Source organism: Rhinolophus sinicus, linkage group LG10 (genome assembly GCF_036562045.2).
Source record: "Rhinolophus sinicus isolate RSC01 linkage group LG10, ASM3656204v1, whole genome shotgun sequence".
Taxonomy (NCBI): Eukaryota; Metazoa; Chordata; class Mammalia; order Chiroptera; family Rhinolophidae; genus Rhinolophus; species Rhinolophus sinicus.
The window spans coordinates 5,668,199-5,694,696 of record NC_133759.1 but is presented as its reverse complement, the minus strand read 5'-3'; the positions used below and the strand labels follow the sequence as shown (position 1 = coordinate 5,694,696).

Genomic DNA, 26,498 nt, shown 5'->3' with positions numbered 1-26,498 from the left:
TCGTGGACGCACTGGGGAGGTGGTGAGGTCACGTGGGCCGCCGACGGCGCGACTCGCGGCTCTGGGCGCTGGTGGCCTCCGGCTCTCGCTACCGCCGCCCCTTCCCCTCGCCCGCGCCGCCGCCAGGTGTACTGCCGTCAGGTACGCCCTCGCCAGGTACGTCCTCATTGGGCCCCCTCAGCCGCCTGCTCCCGGGACCTCGCTGCCACTCTGGCCAGGCCCCTTCCCCTCATGATTGGTGCCCGGGCGGCACTCGCTTGTGCCTCGCTGCCCGACCACTGCTCCCTGCCTTGCGTCTGTACTCTCGGGCAGTTCGCCCCGCATTCCCAGCGCTGTCCCCAGCCTGCAGCCCCGTCTGGGTCAGGCGCCTCAAGGAGTCTGGGCGGAACTCACTCTTCCCCTCTCCCCCAGGTGGCACTGGACGCGCCAGGCTGGGGCCGCATTTGAGCGCCCCACGGGGGCCATGGATGGCGAGACAGCAGAGGAACAGGGGGGCCCCGTGTCCCTGCCAAGTGCACCTTGCGGACCCGGCTCAGCTGGTGCTCCGGCCCTAGGGGGGCAGCAGGAGCCCAAGAAGTATGCAGTGACGGATGACTACCAGTTGTCCAAACGGGTGCTGGGCCTGGGTGTGAACGGCAAAGTGCTGGAATGCCAACACCGGCGCACCGGGCAGAAGTGTGCCATGAAGGTCAGTGACCCCTCACTGCCGCCTGGGTGACTTGGTGGGCCCGACGGCAGAGGCTTGTGGCCGCACAGTGTAGGCAGGGCCCCTGCTAAGCTTCTTATGCTCAGCGTCATGCTTCACACTCATACTCCTCTGTAAAGTCAGGCTTCTAGATGGGGAAGCCTGCTTTATAGATGGGGAAACTGAGGCTTAGCCTAGCTAAACTCAGGGTCTTCCAGGGAGCAAAGGGTGGAGTCTGTATGGGTACTGCCTGCTGTACCCGGAAGTATGGAAGGAGTGGCTCCTGACTGGGGATCTAGCTGGGCCTATGTGTTCCCGCCTAAGGGGGGCCCTTCTTCCATGAGAAGCTCTTCTGACTGAGATGGGTATGAATTTCCCTGTGCCTGAGGCCAAGTCACCCCCAAAGCGTGGGGTGGGGCTACTTTCTCCTGTGGCCTCTACCTGCCTGGGCAAGAGTGGTGGGAGCCTTCCAGGACTCACTGGTGGGCAAGGCTGATGCCCATCGCATCTGTGGGCAGGAGGCTGCTGATGGGCTCAAGCTGAGTCACCGGCCCCATGTTGAAAGGGGCAAGCCCTGCTTCATGCCTGACCCACCCTGGTTCCTGGGCAGAGCGTGGGCCAGTCATGTAGCCATGTCACCCCATAGGCTCCCTGGAGGCCTGGCTAACACCTCACTGATACAGGTGGAATCCGGGGAGTTCTGTGGGTGGCTGACTTAGCCATGTAGTTCTGGCTTAAGGCACTTAGTTCTGGGCCCAGGACTCTGCCCCATACCCAGAATTCCTTAAATCTGGGAACTCCACTAAACTGCAGCTTGTGCCAGTGGCAACCTGGACAGGTAGAGCGTGGCAATGAGAGTGGCCCCTTGTTTTATAGACGTTGCAATTATGAGCCTGAGCTCAGAGTCCTGCAGAAATGGCTCTAATCTCTGGCCTGTCTTTGCCAGCTCTGTCACTCTGGACTAGATTCTGGACTCTTGAAACCAGGTTTCTACCTCTATTCAGGGGCGATGCAGCAATTGATGCGAGCTTGGAATGAGATGAGGTGCGTAGAATAATTGGTATGGAGCGTGATGCAGGCCTGCAGAGGCGACAGGACTTACTTAGGGTACAGGGGCTGCAAGTGTCTGAGAGGGACCGGGGCTCCGCTCCCTGTGTCTTCCCAGGGGCACTAGAGCTGATAGAGGGGTCGTTTCCTTAGGGTGGTCTTGGGGGGGGGATAGTGAGGATGAGTGCGGAGGAAGCTCAGGGCTGGGCTAGTGAGGCCGGTCTCAGGCACGGCTTCTTGCCTACGAACCAAGCAGTGGAGTGGAGTTGGGGGCCTTTTCAGAACCCCAGGCAAGGAATTCTTTCAGGGAAAAGATGGCTCTTCTGAGGAGTGATAGGGTCAGGGGGTGAGAAGTGCACATTTTCACCCTCTCCCTCAGTACCATCTTAGCCCTTTCACCTGTGCTAGTGTCAGGGGGCAGTCTGCGTGGGCAAGGGGCTGCCTAAGGCCAGAGAACCTCTTCTTAATGCCAAAGTGTTGGCCCTGTGAGCGAGTGCTGAGCTCTGACCAGTCCCATTGCTGTTCCAGGTGCCGTGAGCAAGGCAGGTGTGCAGTATGTGGCTTCAGTTCGAGGGCCCAGGCAGCACTAGCTTTAAGCAGGCTGGGCCTAGGTCCTTCCCCATAGGTGCTGTGTGTGACAAGTGACTTGGGGGACTTCTGACTGCAGCACCTCAGTACTTCTCCTTGAATGTGGGGCCTCAATGCTTTTTCTGTTCTGGACTGGGAACTGGGGCGGGCCTAGAACAGATTCCCCTACTGTACCCCTTTAGACTTTATGGGTACGCATGGCTAGGGCTATTGCCTTGGGACCTTCAGGACCTGGCCCTAAGTTGGCTCTCAAGGGGAACGTGGATTAGATTTGGACCTTCCTGTTCTTGCCCCCTGACACCCCCACTGTGTGACCAACCCTGGAAGTCCTTCCCCAGCTCGGCAGGTCCTTACATTTTTCTGTGGCTCAGCATCCTGTACTGTGAGTGGTGGTTCTAGCCTTGAGGGGGGAGGTGGCATTTTTCTGCTTACAGCCTCTACCCCTTTCCCAGGAAGGCCAGGATGTGGGGACCTCAACACATGGATAGGCCTAGGCCCAGGGAACTCAGCCACTCCATGATTGGGTCCCCTCTCTGCCTCGCCCTTTCCCCAGCTTTCCAGGTCAGCCCAGGTGGCGGCCCTGGGCTGTGTCTTTCTGCCTCCCTGGACCTACATCCCAGTTTCCCAGGGTGGCCTGCCCTCATCTTGTACCCTGGAGTTGTTCAGGCCATCTCTGCCCTTCTTGGTGGTCCAGGCCTAGTGCCCTGGCCTCTCTCCATGCCTATCCTTTTGGCCTTGTTGCCCAAGATGGCAGATAGTGCTTAGCATGAAGCCTGGAATGCAGTAGGCACTCAAGAAACAGGAAGAGCTGTGGTCGCTGTCCCTGTAGCTGTTGCTATTCTGTGGAGGCCCTAGAGGAGCAGGCTCCTCCTTCCCGGGGACCTGGGCCTCTTCCCCTTTCCCTCAGCCCCTAACCGCTGGCTTGGTCCATCTTGGCCTTTTTCACAATCAGCAGCTCCCTCCCAAGGCCAGCTTCTGCAGCTAGTGCAGTCATGCCATTCCCCATTCCACCCTGGGCACTTGGCAAGAACTGGAGCATTGCCTGCTGAGTGTGGGGGCCGGACACTGCCTCTTCCTGACCTCTTGCGTGTGCCCTTACCAGGCCTAACTGGTTAATTGGCACCCGTCAGCTCTACTTCTAACTGGGCACAGCCCTGCAGATCTGCCCCTCATCAGTCACCTCACCACATCTGAGACCCAGCCCCTCAATCCTAATCACATATATGAAAATTGGGACCTGGAGTTAGTTATCAGAAGTCATGTGGCTTGATTGGGATGGGAGATTGTAGCAGAGGCCAGAATCCTTTCCTTACTTCCTGCCCAGCCCACATGTGGTTCTCAGTCTCGTGGCAGGCAGAAGTGACCCTGGTCCTTAGATAAATAAAAGCAACAAAAGGCCTTGAGGAGACAGAGGGGTTCAGCATGTGGGAGGAGAGGTAGTCTTCTTTCTTGTCTCTGGGCTCTGGGGCTGGGGGGCCCTCCCCTCTGACCACTGGAGCATACTGGAGGCCCTCAGGGTTCCCAGTGCCCTCCCCTGCCTTTCTTTGTCAAAGAGAGTAGAGTGGTGGGTGCTGGACACGCATGCCCAGGAGATCTCTGCGTTGCTCCATGGGTGGGGCTGGCCTGTTGGAGCTGGTGCCGCAGAGCTGGATTTGAGGCTGGGTGGGGCTGCCTGGCAGCCTGTCTCGTTTGGCAGTTGCCACCCCCTCACCTACCATCTCCAGACTGGTCAGATCAGCCTCTGTGGGGCCACTTGCTACTGAGACAACGTATCAGGAAGCATGTGGAGGGGCTGGGGTCCCTGTCCAAGAGTCCCCAGTAGTGTTTTCGCTGTACCCCAGCTTCTCCCAGGTTGTCTCTCTACTGGAAGGAGAGAATCTGACCCCCTCAGGTGCTTCCACCTGGGTGGAGCCTCCTGAACTGCTGGGAGGAGGCAATTTGCTTTTTAAACAAGGAACCTAGGGAGGGCATCAAACCCTAAGAAATGCAAATAGTGGAATTTCCCAGGGGAGATGGATTGTTTCCAGGTGCTTCACACCTTGCCTTGGTGGCCTTGCTCTCAGCTTTGGAAGCGGCTCTCCCAGCCTACAGTCAGGGCCCCTCCCCTGGGCACAGCCGGTGAGTGGCAGGGCTGGGATTTGAGCCTAGGCAGTTTGGGGTCAGAATCTTAGCATCTAAGTCATTTCATCATGCCTCATGCAAGCTCGTGGGGACATGGGAGGGTCTCTGAGACTTGGCCCCTGGAAGGATGCTGGCATTGTCCTCCATGGCTCCCTGGCAGCCCGAGCTGGACCCCAAGTGCTGCTCTGGTGTTTGCCTACATCACCTCCATATACAGGACTCTATGCCTGTGAACGGACAGATGGTAATCCCACAGGCCAGCTCACAAGGACTGTGATGGCTGCGGGGCCCCCTCAGAAAGATTGTGTCGTTCCTCCCAAGCCTTGTGAGTCCAGAGTGCCCAAGCAGGAAGTCAGGTTGGTGAGTGGGTGAGAGGAAACTGTGTCAGGGCCAGGCCAGCCAGGGAGGCCTCCTGGAAGAGCTTGCCTGTTTTAATTCAGGTCTCTTGTCTGAGAAGGATGTGGGTGACAGAGGAGGCCAGAGTGTGTGACAACATGCCCAGCATGCACTGCTCAGTGCCTGCTGTTGGGTACCACTTCCCCACTCACAGTCCTATGTACTGGCAGGATATGGCTGGTCTCAGCGGGGCTGGCGTCCAGACCCTCACAAACCCTGGGTTACCATGGAGGGACGGAAGGGCTCTGTAGAAGAAGCAGCGTTTGTGGCGGGCCTTGAAGGATGAGGACAAAAGGTTGGCCGTGACGCTCCCTCGGCATTTGCCCACACCTCAGATTCATACCTCACCCCACGGGAGGCCTCTGTCTTTGGTGGAAGCTGTTTTCCCACTTGGATCCCTCATCTTCCTGGCAAGATCTCCAGGGGAGGGACGTTCCCAGCACACCTGTCCATAAGTGTGCACCAAGCCATTCCTGCATGGCTGGGTCTGCTGCGCTTACGACGGTATGACCATGGCTCCCATGGGCTCCCACATTTTCCCAGGATGTTGGTTCTGCTGCCCCCTCTCCCATCTGTTTGAGATCTTGTGTGGCCCCACATGAGAGGCTGCCTGGGGTTGAGAGAGGAGCTGGGCTCTGGGCTCGAAATCCTTCCTGCCACTTTCTCCCCATGTTACCTTGGACAAAAGGCAGTTTTGGAATTTTCTGCAAACCAGTGTCTTTGTGGTGCAGTAAACTCTGGGTTTGAGCATGTGGTGGGAAGCAGTCTTGGTGGCCGGAACTACCCCTGTGTTCTTGCTATGAGATAGCACCCAGCAGACACCTTCTGGCAGAACTCTCATTTGGGGGAGTCTGGTGCATTATTGGCCTTTCTGAGGACTCATGTATGCCACCCTGCACCTGGGGAAGCCAGCCCCTTGGGGTGGGAATGAATGGTGTGAAAGGAACTCTGGGTCCTGGGCTCCTCCCCAGCCTCCCACCTTTTTGGAACTAAGTGGATTAGGGCCTGTGTAATTGTGATGAAAATCCTGGTGCGTGGGCGCTATGGGGGTTTTGCTCAGAGAAGGGGCATGAGGCAGCTGTTTGGCGGGACACGTCACGGAGCCTCAGGAGGTCCTTCAGCGCTGGACAGGCCTGAGATGATGAGCGTATTGGTTGTCGGTTTGGTATTAAGGTTTCCTTTTTCTTCAGGGCTTGTCCCTGCTGCTTTCTCTGTGGTGCTTTCTCTGTATCATGCTGTCTTCTCTGTCTCCATGTCCTGCTTGTTTCTTCTTTCTCAGCTCTGTTTCTCCTGCTGTCACTCAGTCCCTCCCCTCTCAGGCCTCGCCACTCTGTCTGTCTCATGGTTTCAGACTTGGCTGGGCCTCTTGCTGCAGCCTGCAGGCCGAGGGCAGGCAGAGGACAGATGGGGGCTGGTCAGGTCCTGATACTCATCCTAGTCACCCAAAGTGTGGGGGTGGCGAGGACAGGAAGGAGGAGCTCCTGGCTGTGCCCACGCCACTCACAATGTCCCCTTCCGCTGCTGGCCTTCACCAGATACTGGCGACTTTGGCAGCCAGAACAGTGGAGTCAGGAGCTTTTGGGCCAAGCTTGTAATCAGAGGCGTCCCCCGTGGAGTGTGGGAAGTCGGCTTTGGCTATGGCCTCTGCTGCCGGGTCTCCTTTTATGGCTCAATGGTCTGAGACTTTTGCTTGGGACAGTGGGGTGAGAGCAGGAGCATTGTCTCCCAAGAATTTCCTAGCTGAAGTTGGGGAGAGGGAGGGCTGGGGTCTGACCCGAGCCGGAGCCTCAGAGCCAGCTGGAGAAACCTGTGGAGGGGCTGGGAGGGCTTGGGACATGAGGTGCAACCTGCCTCCGCCTTAGAGGTCACAGCTGAGTGAGTGTTGCCTCTGTACTAGCTGGCGTGAGCACCTCAGAGCAGCCGACTCCAGCCTGCACCCGACTTCTCACCTCCGTGAAGCTCAGAGGCTGTTTTCAGGGGTGTGAAGGGTCAGGACCTTCACCTGCCACACACATCGCCCCATTCCTAAGGGCGCAGCCTCCACGAGGGGCTCAGTTTGTTGTGTAGGTTGGAGAAGAGCGCACCCCTATGCCCCTTGAGTGCTTCCTACATGCTAAACACAAGCACAGCAGAGTCTAAGAATGGGTAGTCACCCCCATGTCACGGATGCAGAGAATGAGGTTCAGAACGGCAAAGTAACTCACTCAGGGGGTCACAGAGCAGGGACATGCCCCGGCTGGGCTGGAACCCCGGCCTGTTTGGCACCCAACTCATGGCTGTCAGCCGTCCGTCCCTGTGTGCCAGGCTCAGCTGGGGTCAGGAGCTGGGCTTTCCCAGGCCGCAGTCTGTCCATCTGTAAGAGGAGGGGCTGGGCACTCTGCTTGCCAAGGGTCCCCCTCTGGCTGTGAAGACCCCTTTGGTGGGCAATGATGTGAGCAGTACAGGCCGGAGGTGGCGCCCACCTTGACTCCTGCTGGTGCTGCGCTTGTAAGTAGACGGGCAGCACGGAGACTGGCGAGAGGGTGTCCCAAGATGCCTCTCCTAGGCCTGCTAGCAAATGGCCTGCTAGGGGAATGGTCAGCTGTGGTGACACCATCAGCAGGGGCTGTGCTCTGCTACGGATAGGAGCTCTGGGGTATGACTCAGGTTTGAAGACCCCTCTTCTCTGTTCTCCATGGCTCTGTTAAATCCTTGTACCAGAATGCATTTTCACCCTAGAAGGGCCTGAGAGAGTGGGCATGAGTCCCTGCAGCCCATTCCCAAGGCAGGAGTGTCCCTCAGTGCTGCCTGGCCACCACCCTGGTCTCCCAGAAGGCAGGGCCTTCCTCTCTCTCCCGCTCCCCCTTCCTCATGGCTATGGCTCCGTGGCACGATCAGACACCAGGAAAGTTTCCCAGGAGCTGGCTGGGTGTTGGACCCCTGAGAGCTTTCTAGATGAACAGGAGCAGAAGAGAGAATGGGCAGGGGCCGAGGGAGGCTGGGAGCCAGTGCCCGTGCCTCCCCTGGGAGGAGCCTGAGCAGGGCTGTGGCTGCCTGTGCTCAGCCAGGCCTGTGTGTGGAGCTGCAGGGCTGCGGATGAAGCCAAGGGCAGGGGGAGAGACGCCAGCAGATCTGCTGTTGGCTTTGGGAAGAGCAGGTCTGGGGCATGGAGTCAGAGGACAGTCCTGCCTCTGGGGGTGGTCAGTCCATGGGGGGTGGTCAGTCCATGGGGGGGTGGTCCCGTCCATGGGGAGGTTGGTCCTGTCCATGGGGAGGGTGGTCCAGTCTATGGGTGGGGTCCCGTCCATGGGGGGGGGTCCCGTCCATGGGGGGGGTCCCGTCCATCTTCCCCATGCACTACTTCTTATTCCTCTGTTGTTTTAGTGATAGCGCCTCCAGATGAGAGAGACCAGCTATCATTCTTTTGGCAGTTAGAGGGTGTTGGGGCCCCTCTCTCCAGAGCTGGCCGGAGGCATGGACTGCTGGGTACCTCAGCAGGGTTCGCCGAGGCATGGCGTCACCTGCCTGGTCATACCCTGCTTAGGGAAGGTGGGCACTGCCCTCTGTGGCCCTGGACAGGCTCTGCAGGCATATGCAGCACAGTTGGCCAGTTGGGGACACAGACTCTGTGGCCAAGGTGAGGTCCCTTCATGAGAAGGGACCACTGAAGGGGCATTATTTCTGAGATTAGAATAATGCACTTGTGTTTGCTAGAATTTTCCAGTCTTGTGATGAGAATGTCCTATTTTTATATTGTCATAGAAGGAGTAGAACCGTGGTAATTGGTTTCACCAATTATGTAGCTGATTTTGACAGAAAAATCCTTTCTTCCTCTAGGAAGTTAAAGGGGGATAATCGAACCTGGACCCTCTGAGTATGCTGCCAGGGGGCTCACACCGGTGTGGCCGCGCAGCCCTCCAGGAAGGCTGTGGGCAGAATGCTGGGGTCCGGCACCGGTCTGGGGCGGAGGGAGCTCTGGTCCTGACACTTCCTCAGTGTGCAGCCTCCAGGAGAGGGGGAGCCCATAGGTCTCTCCGGGCCTCTTTCCCCACCTGTAAGGCAGATGCCTAGTCGCAGACCTGCGAGCTCCTCTGCCCCATTGCCATGTGTGAAGAGTTCATGTCCATTTCACAGATGGGGAGGTGGGGATCAGGGAGGTTAAGGGACTGGCCCAGGGTCACCACACCCTTTGCATAAGAGGACATTATTCAAAAAAATGCGTGGGGGAGTTGAGGGGTGTAGAGGGGACTGCCACCTCACAAAGTGAGGATATCTGCCCAAGTTGACAGCTGGGTTAATGCCCTGGCTTGGGTCCCCAGCCTTCAGCCTTGCTTCCCACATGCCAGGGTCCCTACCCTGAGATCAGCCTACCACCCTCTCCCCACCCTGGGGTCTGCCCCTCCTCGCTGAGCCTTTCACAGCAAAACAGGATCCATAGGCCCTTGGTTCTTGATCCACTTTTGCAAAATCCAGTCCAGTCCTGCCCCTCTCCTGATCTGAGACCATTTTCTGTGACCTGCTGGATCAGAGGGGGTCTGCCTCCCCTGGGTCCCAGAGGATACACCTGGAGTTCCCAAAATTCTAGAGAACAGGGAGGTGAAGGCCACCTCAGGGTAGACCCAGGGAAATCCTGAAGCCATGCAAACCCCAAAGCCCATTTTTACTCAGTATGTACGTGGCACTGTGCTAATCTGAGCTCTTTGTGTATTCTCATTCCATCCTCCGGTCACCTGGGAAGGTGAGTATTGTCACTGTTCCATTTTCCACATTGGGCCAGTGAAGCTCAGAGAGGTTGAGTGGACTGCCCAAAGCCATAGACAAGTGGAGGATGAATCTGGCCCCTGCATCTGGCATCCAGGTCTGTCTGACCAGGAGCCCTGTGGCCACGTGGTCCCTGTGTACATGGTCCCTGGCCTGGGGCAGTGGGACCCCTGGGTCTGCCCCAACTAGCACTCGTATTCCTTCTGTCCTTCTCCCTCCCTGCCTGGAAGCCCAGCTCAGCTCCCTCTTTCTGGAAGCACTCTTCCTCACCCCCGCTCCCTCCAGCCCTCCATACACCTGGCACTTCTGCCTTTGTTCCCAGGTTGTCTGTGGCTCTTGGGCAGCAGATACATGGAGGCCACGAAAATTTAGCGAATTGAAGGAGTCTTGTGTTCCTGAAGCTTGACAATTTTAAAATGTGTGTTGGCTCTCCTGTTGGCAGAGCTTCCTGAGAAGACAGTGGGCTTGGAGCCTCAGCTGCTCCCTCCCCTCCCAGGACTCTGGTGGGAGGTAGTCAGAGAGGCTCCCAGCCTGTCAGCTGGTCCACTGCTACCCCCCTGCAATCAGGTACCCAGGCCTAGGCCTGGGGGGAGCAGCTATTTGTTCCTGGGTTCTCTCAGGAGAGGCTGGCCTTCCCCATCTTGTCTGCTCTGCCAGCTTCTGGCTCTAGATGGAAAGGAGAAGGGGAGCAGGAACCAGGACCAGTTCCCTAGGCCCTCTGTCCTCATCAGGCATCCTAATTGGCAGTGACTCATCTGCAGATTTCAAAATCCTGAGGACAGAGCACCTGTGGCAGGCAGGGCCAGTAAATGTTCGCAGGAGTCGGGAAGGGGTCTGTAAAATGGGCAGCTTCCCTGGGCATGAGGGTTGAGTCCTGGTTCCTGAAGGACTTCCAGACTTGGAGGTGGCCTGTGTGGGCCATGTGACTCAGAGAAGCCAAAAACCTCCCTGCGCCTCAGTCTCCTGGGCTGTAAACAACGGTTAACAATGCAGTTGTTGAAGGGCAAGAGCTGGTGGGTGCACCATGCCTGGTCCATGGCAGGGCCACCAGGAACGCCCACCACTGCTGTAAGAACCACCAAGTGGCAGAGCCTGCTCTCAGCCCAGAGCTGTGGGGCCGAGCTCCACATATAAACGGAGCACAGCGACTGTCTGTGTGGTCCCCATAGCCCAGAAGCCAGCAGGTCTGGGTTCAAGTCTTGACTCTCACTACTCAGCTGTGTGACTTCGGGCAAGTCACTTAACCTCTCAGAGTCACAGCTTTCCTATAGGTGAAAGGATGATGTTGGTTCTTAGGATATGGCAAGCCCTGACTGAATGAAGTGGTGTCTGGGACCAAGCGCTGTGGCCAACACCGCACTGGCTGAGCGCCAGGGAGAGACAGTCACATGGATCTGAAGTGTGAGCACCCCGCTGGGGCCTGGCAGTTGGAGTCAGTAGCCTCTGTGAACCGACCTCCCTGGAACTCAGCCTCTGAGGTGGAGGACAGGACATGGTCAGAACTCAATGAAGTGAGGTCGGATCTGGCAGGAGGTCAGCTAATCCACAGCTGCAAAATTGGTTCCATTAGCTCCCGTAATGAGCTAGGAAAGCCGGGAAAATTAGTGTGTGAGAGAATAACGGCACACATCTGAGACTTTAATTGGAAACTAGGGCTAAAATGTCAGATTTGACACTCGGCAGGCAGCTCTCCAAAGTCACTAGTCCCCTTGTGGGAGGGCGGGAAGGTGATGGCCATGGGAGGACCGTGCGGGGCGGGGGGGGGGGGGGAGAGGGGAGGGACCACTCGGGCTTTATAAAGATGATACTGAGGCCTTATGGAGAAAACTCCTGCTTCTGAACCCTGAACTCTGAACCTGAGGTCAGTCTATATTGTCCCTTCCCCGGGGCTAAGGCCTCTGCTGAGTGGGCAGAGCCGCCAGCTGGGGGGGTCACACTGGCTGGCCAGGGCCAGGGTGAAGTGTGTTAATCACCCTTGCTGGTGCTGACAGCGCAAGGCAGGGGTGCTCTCAACAACCGGCTGCAAAATGAATCCTGCTACTCCAGTGGCATCTCATAAAATTAGTGCTAGGTCCCCATGGGAAAATAATCCTCAGTAACCACAGAACTGGGAGCCAGAAGGGCCCTTAGACATGGCTGAGTTGAAAGTGCTTGTCAAGGAGGGAGTAGTAGGTTCAAAGTGTGTTTCTTACCCCTAATTTCCCTCTGTGGGGGGTAGATGTTCCCTGCAATGAAAACAAAAAAGAGTTGGACGCCTATGTTTTCCTGTAACGTCTTGTTCAATTCTGCTACCTGAGTGTTTGGCGTTGAGCATGTGCGCTGCTGTGTGTGCCCTTGCCTGAGGCTGCGCGGAGACTGCCAAGGTGGGAGAGAAGGTGTCAGGGGACATACCAGCCCTTCCTGCCTCTCTTTTCCATACTCAGGCCCAGAACAAAGCTGGAATCTCAAGCAAGTGAAGGGCCGGCTGATGGTGTCTCAGCGCTCCTGGCAGGCGCGCCTGGCTACATGCTGCTTGCTGGTCCCGGTCCTATGGGAGTCCATATTAGAGGTGGCCATTTGACTCTTGTATCTTCTTGCAAAATTATTGCAGAAGGCATTGCCAGGGTGTTATATTTTCCCTTTATATAAGGTCTGATACTAGATTCCTTTAAGAATTTGGTCTTGGAAAAAGTTCAGTGAATTCTGCTGGGATGATCAAAGCAGGGCCTACCTGGTTTCCCTCTTTGCCAAGACACCCAGGACGCTCAGAATTAAAATGTGTGCTTGCTGACAGTTATGACGCTTACATGGGTTTCTGGCACATTTTATCCTTCTCTTCATTCTAAAGAGAATCTGACCTTTTTGGTTTTATTTGGCTTCTATCATGCTGCAGAATTATAAATGCCCGAAATCCTATTGTCAATGAACAGGGCAGTGGAAATAATGGGACTTGTAGTGGCCCACAGGGCAGAGAAAGGCAGTGGGTCCCTCACCTCCAGGAGGTTCCCTTTGCTGTAGGGATGATGTCTCTCAGGCTATGGGTTGTCATGAAACCCAACTCATGTTTCTGAAATTGCCAGCGCCTCACTGATGGGAGAGATGGCAAGCTGGCTGTCTTCCCCCGGAAGGAGTGGGTGTCATGGCCGAGCAGCTTGGTCCGGCCTGCAGGTTAAGTGGCTGGGAGTGTAGAGGTTGGGGCGGGGCGGGGTCGCTGCTTGTCCAGGCTGGTGGCCTTGGGGCCTCCTGTGTGTGAGACAGATGGAGCTACTGTGAGCACTTATACCTGAGAAGAGCCCAGCCCTGGGTGAGCTGGATGTGGACACTGGATAGGTAGGTGGGCATATGGGCCTGAGTAGGTGGTCCTTCCTGGTCTGGGGGATGGCTGGAGAAGGCTGTTGGGGGCTGGTCCCAAGGCTTCACAGAGTCGCTGCGGGCATCCGAGCTTAGACAGGCAGCCAGGGTGCTTTTACAGCTCTGGGCAGCAGAAGTGATGGGCCTCAGTGGGCATGAGGTCTGAGTGGAGCGGTCTGGCCCTGGTCACCTGCTGAGGCAAGGCTGTCACTAGTTGAAACAGCAAGACACCCCTACCCCCGCCCTGTATATCTTGGGCACCTCTCTGTGCCCAATTCTCTGCTAGACATTTCAGAGAAATAGAAAATATTGGATGAATAAACGGACAGATGGATGGGTCCCACTCTCTGGGGGTTCAAAGTCAACATTGCAGAGGCTGGAGACTCATGCATACCCACGCCCGCCCCCTCCCCACATCCTTCTTGTTCCCTACACCAGTACACACCCGTACACGCACCCCTTTATGCACGTGCCTGTGTTCCCATGTGCACATGTACCCACACCCCTGCTCGTGCACACACCCATACTCCTATGTGCATATTTATTTCAGAACAAGTTTCCCGAGTCTTGCAAGCTGTACTCTTGGCCAGTGTTCTCCAACTTGGGGCCACCCCCTCCTCTCATTTCCCCTCAGGGAAGGGCTGTCTGGATCCCGTTCTGGCCTTGCCATCCTCCAGTGGGGTGGCCCTAAGGTAATGATGTCATCCTTCTGAGTCTCTCTTTCCTCAATCTGTCAATTGGGGCTGATGGTCCCCGCCCTGCTTGCCTCATAGGGTGGCAGAGAGTGTTTTGTAAACTGCACGTTGTTTCCCAAATAGTCAAATGCTGCTGTGGTTTTCCCGGCTCCTGAACTCAAGAATTCCTCCAACTACTGTCGTGGTTGTAGTAACCACTCACTTGGTCCTTAGGTGGGAAGGGGCACAGCTGGAGGTGCAGAGGAGGCCTGGTCAGTTCTGAGGCTCCCTCCCATTCCACCTGGTGATGCTGGAAGGGCGTCGGCCCCTCTGCCCTCAACCTTTGCTGGGCTCCACTGTCTGGTGGGGTTGGCAGGGGTCTCAGCCATCCGTCTGCTGTGGGGGGTGGGGACAGGGAAGATAATTTGGCAAAGGAGAGTGAGGGGAGAAGGGAGGTGGAAACCACTTGATCAAAGCCTGACGCTAGAACAGTGTCCTTTGTTCAAGGAAATGTCATCTTACATTCTATGCTAGTCTCACTTCAGTGGGGCCCACACCTCAAGTACAGCTGGGCGCCCCCTCCCTTAGGAGAAAGCTGGCATTTAATCTCAGGTGTGTGTGGGGTTCCTGTTAGGTGCTAGCTGAAACTGTGGAGATGCCCAGGAGCCATCACAGACCCTTCAGCTTTGTTTGAAAGAAGTGTGGGGTCTGTTTGGTTGACAGAAGGCCACTCTGTCTTCTTTTCTTCCAAGCTGGGACTGGGGACCAAGATATCAAGTGACTCCCATTGGGTTCAGGCACTTGTATATGGGGTCCATGGAGACCCTAGGGCGGCTCCTTGGGGGCAGGAATGTGGGAGTAGGGCTATAGTAGGTACTTTGCAAGGAGCCCCTGACCAGAGGTCCCCCTCCCCCTAATCTAGCCCAACCCTTGCAGCTTATCACTGGGGAAACAGAGGCCCAGAGAAGCAAAGGACTGGCCCAAGGTCAACCTGAGAACAGGAGTAGATCCTCAGCCTCCTGTCTGCTAGCCCTGTGCTCATTCCCGTACCTGGGAAGATGGGGCTGTTCCTTGGGGACACCTTCTATGAAGGCGAGTGTGGACTCATGTCACTGCATGAATGAAGCCAACTGGTAGCAATGGAGTTGTGAGCTGGAACAGTCAGGATGGGCTCCTTAGAAGAGAAGGTAAAGTCTGGTTCACCAGAGAGGTTGAGTGAGGTACGGTGAGGAGCAAGTTTGGCCAACTTGTCATGTGTCTCATTTGTTGAGCTTTCCTGGGTCCTCCTCAATTTCATCTTACTCTGTTCTCGTGATGGGTGGTAAGGTTTCTTCCCCTCACCCCTAGTTTATAGATTTGGTCACTAAATCTACAAATAGTATGTGAGCCAGTACTCTCTGCGAGGCTGTGTACCCCAGTGCTGGGACTCACAGGTGACCCACCGGCAGGCTGGCCCTGCGCTGGTGGGCTCGCAGTCTGATGAGGGAGGCAACAGGGTGATGGCCTGGCTGGGGAAACAGGACCTGGGGCCAGTTACTTCCCCTCTCTGTGCCTCAATTTCTCAGCTAAAGAATGGTGATAATGAAATCTCGTCTAATATTTATAAAGTGCTCAGAACAGAGCCAGGCACGTTGAAAGTGCAGTGTGTGTGTGTGTGTGTGTGTGTGTGTGTGTGTGTTTGATTAAAGAGTTATCAAAAAGAATAAGCTAATTGTAGGTTGTGAGCTAGTGCTGCACAAAAGGAAGGTAGAAAGTGTGACAAGGGTGGAGCTTTCTGGAGAGCTGGAAGTGTTTGCTGTCTTGATGAGGGTACCAGGGGTAGTGCAATTGTGAAAGCTCATTGAACTGGGCTCTTGAGATCTGTTTGTTTTACTGTACGTAAAGTATGCCTCAATAAACAAAGCACATATATAAAAAAAGAAAAGAAAAGCATGGAGAGAGAATGAGGGACCCTTGAATTCCTCTTTACATAGGGTTGTTAGGGAGGGTTTCTGAGAAGAGGTGACAATGGCAGCCTTCCTGGAAGAGGGGAGGCTCTGGCTGTGGGGACGAAAGGTGATGAAACTGAGGCTCTAAGAGGTTGGGACCACGCTCAGGGTCAATTGTAAGGATCAGGAGTGACAGCCCAGGAGATATCTTGGCTGCTGGGCATGGGGAGGGTCCATGGACCCTGCAGAGAGGCCAATGGGGGCATTCATTGTGTTTTCTGGGGCAGCCCTCTCCCCGCTCCTGTGCCTGTTCTCAGGGCCTTGGCACTCAGAGAAGGACTATTTTCATCCGTGTGGGAAATGAACTCCCAAGTATGGACCAAGTGGGGTGGGAGGCATGGAGAGGCTCCAGCTCAGGTGCAGGCCCCAGCATGGGGCTCTCTGCCCTCTGCCTCCCACACCTCCCGGCTCCACCTCCCCCTCCTCGTGCCCACGCTCCAGCGAGGGACCCCCAACTTAATCTGACCTGTCTCTATCTTCTAGCTGCTTCCTGCCTGGTGGGAGGAACAGAGGCAAAAACCATTAGGGGAGGTGCTGGGAGGACTTTGCAGAGGACAAGACATATGAACTGAGCCCAGAAGTTTCCTCAAGAGGAAGAGCTGACCCGCTGGAGAAGGAGATGGGGCAAGGGTACCTGTGGCATGGGCATGGACTTGAGAGAGTGAGGCCTGTTTGGGACCAGCAAGCACATGGTTCTGAAAAGTGTTTGGGGGCCGGAAGTAGCAGGAACAGGGTGGGAGGGGAAGGCAAGCCATCGATGCCAGGGGAGGAGGTGACTTTTATCTAGAGGATGGATGTGGGAGGGACTTAAAAGGGGGGGGATGAGTGAGGGGCCAGAGAGGGAGAGGTGAGGCTAAGGATGGCACTGAAAGTGTTGCAGCTGTGGGCCTGGGATTTTATGAGAGAAGACAGGGACTTTGGTGTAGGGGGGAAATGCCTGGAGCAGGGCACAGTGAGGAGGGGCTCCGGGAACCAGCCTGGGGTCTTTCAGGACATGGTCAGGTCAGGCTGGGGGCAGGGAGAAGTGTTAGGAGGCCATGCAGAAAAGGGGTGCAGAGAGGACAGAGCAGGGAGGGAGGGTGGCACACCTTGTGTCCTTTGGCTAAGGACTGGGCTACCCTTCGCGAGAGCCACCTCAAAAAATGGGGGGCAAGCCGATGTGGTGAGTGGGGTCACTGAGCTTCTACCCCCAGCACTGTGAGCAAGAAGCTCGTGTATAGGAGCTGTGTGGACATGGAATTGAGGGGTGTTATGGGAGCCAAGGCAGCAGGAGCAGTGACCCATGGTACCCAGGCTGGGAGTGTCTGCCCACAGCAGCCTCTGTGCACACCCCCTTCCTGGGCTGGGTAATGGAGCAGGGACCCCAGCGCCTGTGACAGCTCCCTGCACTCCCAGGCTGGGGCAGCAAATGCTGGAACCCACTGCCTTCCTCCCCACCCCAGTTTCTCTTTGCCTAGAGAGCTTGGGCCCAGAGCCTGTCCCACATAGTACCTGGCAGAGGGGAAACCAAGGCCAGGGTAGCCCAGGGTCCTGTGGGTTGAGCAGGACGGAACTCATCTGATTCCCAGGCTTGGCTTCGCGCCCTGGTCCCTCAGCCCCTCAGCTAACACACAGATGTGCTGGGCCTCTGCACAGCAGCCCTGCCAGGGGATGGCTTGTCCCCGTTCTCGCCATTCCGGGCTATCTCCCCCTGCAGGCTGACTACTTCTTCTCCCCCTACACCAGGACCTTGCTCATTTCCGGGGATTGGCCTTATGGGTGGCAGCCATAGCCTAGGGCTCAGTTAACCTGAGCAGGGATGCTGGCACCGCCCACCCACTGCCTGCCTTGCTGTGATGCATCCTGTGGGAATGACTGTTATTACTCCATTTTATAGAGTCGTGGGCTGTGGTTTGGAGCTGTGAATGTTGGCCTGAGTACACACTGAGTTGGAAGAATTCAGCCCCAAAGCCAGACCTCACCCCACCAGGCTGTCACCTCCCTCCACGAGGGTCCTCCTTGCCCACAGACTCTATTTCTGGATCCACAACCCTCGTGCCATCCCATTGTAAAAATGAGGCTCAAGGGATGTGTGCCGCCTATTCTGGGGTCCCACAGCTGATGTGTGATTGGACTACAAAACCCACTCCCCTTGCTGCCCCAAGAAGGGAAACAGGGACTTCTCTGGCCTCGGAGCCCTTCTAAGCTGTCAGCCACCCCCCAGGGCCTTGAGCTGCCAGCCAAGCTGCTTGAGGCTGAACCTTCAATCAAGTCCAGAGGCTCATTGGACCACACATCCGGGAAAGCGACTCAAATCCCCGTTCTGCCCTTGGGCAGGTCACAGGCCTCTCTGAGCTTACATGTCCTCTGCAAAGTGCGGGTGGCGGCACTCCCTGGGTGGCTACTGTGAGCCTGACGTTTCCTCTGACACCTGCCCCCAGCTCCTGTATGACAGCCCCAAGGCCCGGCAGGAGGTGGAGCACCACTGGCAGGCCTCGGGCGGCCCCCACATCGTGCGCATCCTGGACGTGTACGAGAACATGCATCATGGCCGACGCTGTCTCCTCATCATCATGGAATGGTATGCTGGCCACCGGCCTCAGCACCTCATCGGTACCCCGGTGGCCCCCAGCCTCTGCCATTCTTCTAGAGGCCCTCTCTGTTCTTCAGATAGCAGCTCCAGCACGCATCCTGGCCCCTGAGTAGTGGAGGGGACAGCTGCGGGGCCTGCCCAGGAGCTGTGCGGCTGCCACAAAGCCATTCCCACAGGGTGGGGGAAAACGACAGGGGCTCTAAGGTGGCCTCCCTGCGTGTGCTTTCCACTCTGTGAGGAGGGGCTGGAAGAGATGTCAGAGAAGGCCACCAAGCCTGAACGTGGGTGATGGGGAGAGGTTTGGGGAAGAGCAGGACACACACCATCCCCTCAGCTTTTTCCTTCCTACCCAGGTTGCGCCCCCGGGTCTCTCCAGATGCTGGGTGATCAGGGCCCAGCACCAGGAGCCAGCTGCCTCCTCCACCCAGGGCTTCCCTACTAGCACTGCGGCTCAGCCCTAGCCTCCCTCAGGCTCTGGGCACATGTCCTGGCCTCCAGTGCCTCCCCATCTGCCTTTGGGGTCTCCCCTCACTCTATAGGTTACCAGCTCTCGAGTCAGATTTGGGGTTTAGATCCTGGCTCTGCCACACACTAGCTGGGTGACCTTGGGCAGCTGTTAACCTCTGAGTCTCTGTAACTCCCATGTAAACTGTGGAGGAAGACTTTAATATAGCATTCACCCTGTACATACTCCCTTCCAAGTACTGCATGTGTAGTGCTGGTTCAGTCTTCACAACTCTGTGAGTTTTGTGCTATAATCCCTGTTTTACAAAAGAGAAAGTTTAGGCACATAGAGGTAAAGGGACTAGTCCAATGTCACACAGCAATGCACGCAGTAGGTACTCAGAAAACAGTGGTCATGACAATAATTGACATCCCTCATTTATGGAAACTGAACCTTGGATGGGGGTGGGGCTGCCCAAGTCTCAGCCACGTGGGGGCGGTGCCACTGGGCGTAGGAGGACTCCCTGGAGAGAAGCTGAGCCCACCACCCTCCCCTAGTTCTAAGAGTTCAGTTCAACCCACCCAAGCTGACAACCTGCCACGCTCTAGGCTGTACAAGGCATGGGGAGGCTGACCGTGACTGCTCCCCGGGGGAAGAGCAGCGGGGTCTGGGCCCATGTTTCGGGGCAGAGGCAGGCTGACACTGGCATCTCCCCCTCCTGCTTACGGTCACTCTGTCTTACAGTATGGAAGGTGGTGAGCTGTTCAGCAGGATTCAGGAGCGTGGCGACCAGGCTTTCACCGAGAGAGGTACGTGAGTGCAGCTGGACCAGGGGGGGATTCAGACTGCGATGGATAACATAGAATTGCTGTGTGATGCTGGGCAGGCCTTGCTCCTCTCTGTGCCTTGGTCTCCCCAGCTGAACAAGAGAGGGTGAGAAAGAGGGTGCCTACCCCAAGGAGTTCTGTGAGTCTGTAGCGCCTTGTTGGAGATGGGCTCTCTGGGGTCTTGAGATGGAGGCCTCCAAGCTCTGGTGCCCACCTGCAGCTGACCTGGGGAGAGGTAGCCCAGGCCTGGGCACAGAGGTCCAGGTGGGCTGGGGCATCCCCAGGGGAAACTAGAGTGACCACGGTAGGGTGTGGAATGGGGGTCCTGGGTGGCAAGAGCGCCTTCACCATCTTGTGCTGTGCCGGGGGTAATAGGGTGAGGGCCCCGCGGTCTGACCTCTGACTGGCATCACGCACCCTTCTGCTGTGTCTGCAGAAGCTGCAGAGATCATGCGTGATATTGGCACTGCCATCCAGTTCCTGCACAGCCAGAATATCGCCCACCGAGATGTCAAGGTGAGGCTCCAGGACCCAGGTTGGGGGACCAGGGGAGGGAGTGCCATCTACAACCCCCAATGGCTCCAGGCACCTACTTGATGGAGGCCAAGTTCCTTCAAGGCCTCTGCCCCCTGGCCCACGCTGGTCTTCATAGCCTCTTCTCCCTTGGTTCCAGCATAGTCATTCTGCTGTAGCTAGATGGGTCCCCTCAAGTCCTTCAAACCGTGTAATCCCAGTAGCTGAAGGAATAGCTGAGTGCCTACCTCAAGCTAGTAGGGCCTGGCAAGCGTCTTGTTTAACCCTCTCCCAACCCTGTGAGCTAGATGCCATTGCCCATTTGACAGGTGAGAAAACTGAGGCTCAGAGAGAGATTAAATGTCTTGTCCAAGGCTACACAGTTGCCGCACTGGGGTTCGCTCTTTTGTTTGTTCATTCAGCAAGGATTTTTGTGAACCCGTAATGTGCTGGGCCTCAGGCAGAGGCTGCCTGACACTGTTGGGGCTTCTGTGTAGTAACAGCCCTAGTTTCTGCCCTCTAACCCCAGCCTTAAGGGAAAGAAGCCATCTGCTGGGAGGCAAGGAAGAAGGAGCTGAGGCCAGCCAGTTGCAGGGCCTGCTTGCCCTTTCTGTGGATGGTCTTCAGAGACGTGCTGGAGGCTCGGCTCTCCCAATTTCCTGTCCAGCGAAAACTGGATCTTAGAGGTCGTCAGGATAAGCAGGATGAAATGAAAACTGAGGCACCCTGCATATGCATGCACGCACACATACACGCATGCAAGCACGCACATGCCAGCACCATCAGAGTGGAATCCACAAGTCCTGAGCCCTCGGCCCAGGCCAAGCGTGTTAGCCACTGAGGCTTATTTCCCCCCGAGACTGGGCGGAGGAGAGCCGTGGGTCCAGCTGCTGCATCAGAGCCTTCCCCTGGCCGAGTACTGCCAGCGCATACAGTTACCCTTGGGTTCTGGATACACGTGCAGCCCTGACAGACTCACCTTCTGAACTCTGGCTTTATTTTGGCCCTGGCTTCCTTCTTGCCCAAGGGGAGAACAGTCTTCCGCAGAGGATGTTCCCTTATATAGATGAAACCTGCTTCCCCATTTTTATCCCAGTCCAAGGTCGGATCATCTCAAAAGAACCTGAGAAATAGCTTTCACTGGCTTCAAACTGGAACTCTATCTAACACCCTGTCCTTCTACGCCTGCTCTGGTTGGGGGTCCCTCCTGCTTTTCTTCGTGGACCTAGGTCTTACGATTCATTAAAAACCAGCTTTAGGGCTGCCTCCTCCAGGCAGACCTCCCCACTGCCCTCATCCCTCAGGCCTCTGTGCTCTGCAACTGGAAAGAACTGTCTCTGTGCAGCTCCAGGGGCCTAAGCAGTAGAAGCCTTCTCCCCAAGCAGCCTCAGGTGGGACTGCCCTGCTGGCTCATGCTGGGCTGGGTACAGGATGTGCGCTTGGCAACACTGGCTCATGAGCAGCCTCATTTGAACATTTCATGGCAGCGGCACCAACTCAGGCTCAGAAGTTCCGGCTCTCTATGGCACTTGGTTATTCACAACCTTGGCTGAACACCTGCCTTGGTTTCCCCTCTGCCTGCCAAAGGAGGTGTCATCTCCCAGCCACCTTGGTCTTCTCTGTATTTGGCCCATGTTGTTAGTGGCCAAGGCCCAGGTCTTTTTAATGAGATGGACCTGGCTCTTACCTGCATTGATTGGGATGAGAGAGGGAGGAAGTGTGGCTGAGAATCACCTTGGGACTCTGTCCCTCGACTTGGTGCCTAACTCCAGACCAGTGTTTTCTTTTTCTGGTCCAGCCTGAAAACCTGCTCTACACGTCCAAGGAGAAAGACTCCGTGCTCAAGCTCACTGACTTTGGCTTTGCCAAGGAGACCACCCAGAATGCCCTGCAGACACCCTGCTACACTCCCTATTATGTAGGTGAGTCCTTGGGACATGGTGTGGCCCTCCCTACCCCCACTGGACCCTGCGGTGGTGTGGGGCGACCGGTGGGTTGCAGAAGTCAAAGGGTTAAAGCCCAGTAAGGAGGGAGGGGGGATTCTGTCTACGTGGAGGCGGTAATGTGGGGGGCCGGAGGCTGCAAAAATATTCTCCCAAACTTCAGCTTCTGCTTTTGAAAATAGATCCAGGAAAATTCTGGCTGTGGCCTGTGAGCTGAATGACATCACAGCAGCTCTAAATATATATGTGATAAAAGGCTGCCATCAGCTCTGGACGGAGCCCAACCGCGCTTGTTTTTCTCCAGTTCTTACCTTCCTGGGACTCATATTCAGAAAGTGGGCAGGCCTTTCCTCCTCCATGAGACGGACGTAGGGCACCAGTCACCTGCCTTGTAGGAGAGAGGGTCCCTTGGGCCAGGGCATGGATGGGACCTGGGGGCGTGCACACACTCATGCTTCCTGGAAAAGCTCCTCACTCCCCTGTGAATAGGTAGAGCCCAGATTTAGAAAAGGCTCTGCTGAAAGTGCCCCTTACCTGAGAGTGGGGTGATGACTCCTCTCTCAGGAGAGGCCTCCAAGAGCTGCGTACGGGGAGAAAGTCCCCTGAGACTGATGAAATGGTACTGTTATCGGGATGTGTTTTGCCATATTTTAACTTAGAAATCTTCTGGCCCTGTCATCTCAGTGCACAGGTGGGAAGACCAAGGCCTCATGGGATGGTAGCGAAGCTGACAGTGGAACCCAGAGCCCTGGCCGTGGTCCCTCGTTGCCGGTGACCTAGGCTGTGCATTCAGAGAGGCAGGGGTCACAGGACAGCTGGTGGGCTGAGGCCCTCTCGCCTGTGGCAGGAGCCCCCCAGCCCCAGACAAGTCTTCTCTCTTCTCCTCCTTCACCAAGGCTGAGACTGGCCCAGAGTTGCTAGGAGGCTGTCATTCCTTATGGCCCAGCCTAAAAGCAGGTTGATTTTTTCTGGAAGCTGCTTTTCCTCCCCCAACTTCACATGCATGCTGCCTTCCCAGAAGGTGCCAGACAGCAGTTCTGCTCTGCCCCAGCCCAGGTACCTGCTCCCCACCTTGCCCAGGCTTCAGGCTCCCGCCTGGGCTCCAAGACCCTTGTGGCTAAGAGCCCGCCTATGCCCTCTGCCTTGGTAGCTCCTGAGGTCTTGGGTCCAGAGAAGTATGACAAATCGTGTGACATGTGGTCCCTGGGCGTCATCATGTACATTCTGTGAGTACCACTGCCTCCACCTCCGGCACCGCGCCCCACATGGACCCTCAGTACCACTCTGTCCCCCCACATGCCCTTGGTGAGTGCGTGAGCGGCTCACTGCTCGTGCAGGCTGCCCTTCCCTTCTGGTTGTGGGGCGCCCTTCCTTCAGGCTGCCTGAGGGCCTCCCCATGCCCAGGGGCAGATGGCGTTCCTGGGATGAGCCCAGGGGACCAGAGGCCGGTATTGTTGCCATGGTGTCTGGCTGCCTGTCCTCCCATCAAGGACTTGGGGACGAGAAAGGGTCCGCTCTGGCGTGGCCCCCACACCTGTGCTCAATGATCTCCGCCTTCCCCCAGGCTGTGCGGTTTCCCACCCTTCTACTCCAACACGGGCCAGGCCATCTCCCCAGGAATGAAGAGGAGGATCCGTCTGGGCCAGTATGGCTTCCCCAACCCTGAGTGGTCGGAGGTCTCTGAGGATGGTGAGTGACCTCTGCACTGGACCCCATCACCCTTCGCTCTGGAAGGTACCACTTTGGTGTTAGACCGACCTGTGTTCAAGTCCTGGCTCCCCCCATCCCAGCTGTGTGGCCCTAGGCAAGTCACGTAGCTTCTGGTTCCTCACTTTCTATGTCTGCCAAGTGAGCTCAAAATGTGCCTCCTCAGAACTTTCTCTAACTCCCTATCCCTCCTTCGTGTTTTCCCTTTGGGGGCCACAAACAAGTCTGCCCTGTATCCGTTATCTGTTGGCTGCTTAGCAGATGACCCCAAACACTTAGAGGCTTACAGTAAGAAACAGTTATGAGCTCACTGTTTCTGTGAGTTAGGAATTTGGGGGCACATGCAGAGCGTGTGGTCTATGGGGAGCGGTGGGGTACTGGCTCCGAGGAACTCTGTACCTTAGCATCCCCGTCTGGTCCCAGCCAAGCAGCTGATCCGCCTCCTGCTGAAGACGGACCCCACAGAGCGGCTGACCATCACGCAGTTTATGAACCATCCCTGGATCAATGTGAGTGCCTCCTCGTCCTGTGGCCGGCAGGGTGGCGAGCAGGGCTGCCGGGCAGGACGGCTGAGGCCCTGGAGGCCTTGGCATGGGCCACAGATGTGTGGCAGTGCCCCCTTTATAGCCTGACTGTGCTAGTCAGGCTCCTCAGCTCCCTGAGCCTCGGTTTCCCCATCTGAGACTGGCAGAAAGGGGGTGGGGTGGGGGAGCCAGTGCTGTCCCAGGTGCCTGCAGGTTCTAATCAGAGGGCTTGGGCGCCTTCCAGCGATCCATGGTTGTGCCGCAGACCCCGCTGCACACGGCCCGAGTGCTGCAGGAGGACAAAGACCACTGGGACGAAGTCAAGGTGAGTGCACTTGGCCTCAGTCTCCCTGCAGGGGCTCCAGGGTGGTGGCTACTCCGAGCCTGGGTCTTTGTGCCCTGCCCCGTGCCTGGGGCACAGGCTGTCAGTGGCTGCATCAGTGGTCCAAGCATGGCACACAGAGTATTGGCTGCACTCCCCCCCTTCTGGGCGGTGCTCCTGGCTCACTGCCTCAAAAAAGGGGGCTTTGGGCCAGGGGCTCAGTGAAGGGGCTTTGGCCCCAAGCTTTTGCCATAACCTGTTTTATAATCCACATATTTGAGAGGGTGCTCAGCCCGGGTTTAGACTCAGCAGAGGCCAGGTTTGAGCATGTGGGCAGCAACTCAGAGCCCCACGGCACCCAGGGCACAATCTTCAGGCCCCAACGCCCTGGGTGCCCAGCAAGATGACGTTCCCTGCAGGCCTTGTGGTTCTGAGCAGGTGACAATGGTCCAGGTCCTTGTCCTTCCCTGGTGTGGTCCCAGGGAGTCATGAAGGCGCTTTGTGTGCCGTAGCGGATAAGCTTGGTGTCAACCACAAAGGATGGTAGGGAAGATTGTGTGATGCTGGGCACAGTACTAGATGCTCGGGCAGCAAAAGTTGGCACTGCCATCACTGACATTACTAAGGGGCTGCCCAGGCAGGAGGGTGACGGCTCTTGAGGTCAGCACATCTTGACATCTGTCCCCAGGAGGAGATGACCAGTGCCCTGGCCACCATGCGGGTGGACTACGATCAGGTGAAGGTCAAGGACCTGAAGACGTCGAACAACCGGCTCCTCAACAAGCGGAGGAAGAAGCAGGCAGGCAGCTCCTCGGCCTCACAGGGCTGCAGCAACCAGTAGCTCGTGGGGTCCCAGAGGACAGACTGGGGCAGGCTGAGGCCCTGACCCAGAGGGCCCAGCGTCATTTTCTTTTTTTTAACAAAAGAACTATTTTATTGTGTTTTAATTTGTCACATGGAACTTCAGGATGGGAGACCTACACCTCCTTCAGAGCCCCAGCTCAGGCTCAGGCGGTAGAGAAGGGCCAGTGCTTGGGGGCTAGGGAGCCACCTGCTACAGCTGCAGTGCCTTTGCCCAGAGTGTCCTGAGAGTCGTAGCTCTGTCCCGCCCTTGGGCATAGCCTTAGACTTCTGGGCCTCTGGGAGTTGTGGCTGGGCTTCCCTCCTTCCATGGAGACACCCCCCTGTAGGGTGGGCAGATGGGCCTATCCTTGGGGAAGGCATCTGGCCATTGGTTACCATGGTGACCAGGGACAGAGTTGCTGCCTGTGAATGCTGAGTGAGCAAGGGAGGGAGAAGAAGCAATTGAGTGTCCGCCTTGGCCTTACAGAGGCTGGTCTTTCTCCCACTGCTTAGGCTCAGCCCTCTTGGGTCTCCTTGAGGCCACAGGGTCAGTCTGCCTGCCTCTCGGGGTGGTCCAGGTCTGTCCTGCTGCAACCTCATCCTACAGGGCATTGGCGCTCTCCCTCCACGGTCCCTGGGCCCAGCCCTTCTGTTACTATGCCCTACCCAAAGAGTGGCCTCTCATCTCAACTGAGGGTGGGAGGTATTTTTAACCCTTTTCTACTTTGGAAAATGTCACTGTGACAAAAGTCAGTACAGTTCCCCTGCCCCCACCCGCTCACCAGATCCCAGGCAGGAAAACCTCTCTCTGTACTGGTTTATCCTCCACCCTGTCCTGGTTGATGGCAGAGGCTGTCTCTTGGTGTACTTTTGTGAGAGTAGATGGCTGGGGGCAGGCCCAAGAGGCTCCCGGTTAATCAGAGGTCTCTTTTTATACTCCGAGGCAGTGGAGGGCCTAAGTGACGCTTAGAAGGTCTGTTCCTGGCCTTCGCCTGTGTCAGAGCAGAGAGCATAGCATCCCTTTCTTGCCAGTCCAGGCTTAGCCAGCCCCACACTGCCCAGGGTAGCCTTGGGACGCTGCGTGCCTGATAAGGGCCTCACAAGTGCCTGACACCCAGCCTGTTTCCTGGTTTCTGACCCCTTTACTGGCTGGGAAGCCCTAGACCACATCACATAGGGCAACACTGCTGGGTTTTACATCCAGATATTAATAAACACCATTTTGGCATTTTC

The 26,498-nt window shown here is 56.6% G+C and overlaps 1 protein-coding gene across 4 annotated transcripts; it reads left to right on the top strand.

Annotated features, from left to right (window-relative positions):
• MAPKAPK3 (MAPK activated protein kinase 3) lies at window positions 1-26,498 on the top strand. 4 transcript variants are annotated; one of them, XM_019723741.2, is made up of 11 exons: window positions 1-156; window positions 412-688; window positions 17,990-18,129; window positions 19,331-19,395; window positions 19,850-19,929; window positions 21,704-21,848; window positions 23,020-23,095; window positions 23,434-23,558; window positions 24,000-24,085; window positions 24,345-24,425; window positions 25,111-26,498. In XM_019723741.2, exons 2-11 carry the CDS (start codon window positions 464-466, stop codon window positions 25,261-25,263), a joined length of 1,176 nt encoding a protein of 391 aa, XP_019579300.1. In that variant the 5' UTR covers window positions 1-156; window positions 412-463; the 3' UTR covers window positions 25,264-26,498. The 4 variants fall into 4 exon arrangements, with proteins under 4 accessions (XP_019579300.1, XP_074168361.1, XP_019579301.1 ...); XM_074312260.1 differs by having other exon boundaries at window positions 20-141; window positions 21,725-21,848; XM_019723742.2 differs by having other exon boundaries at window positions 20-141.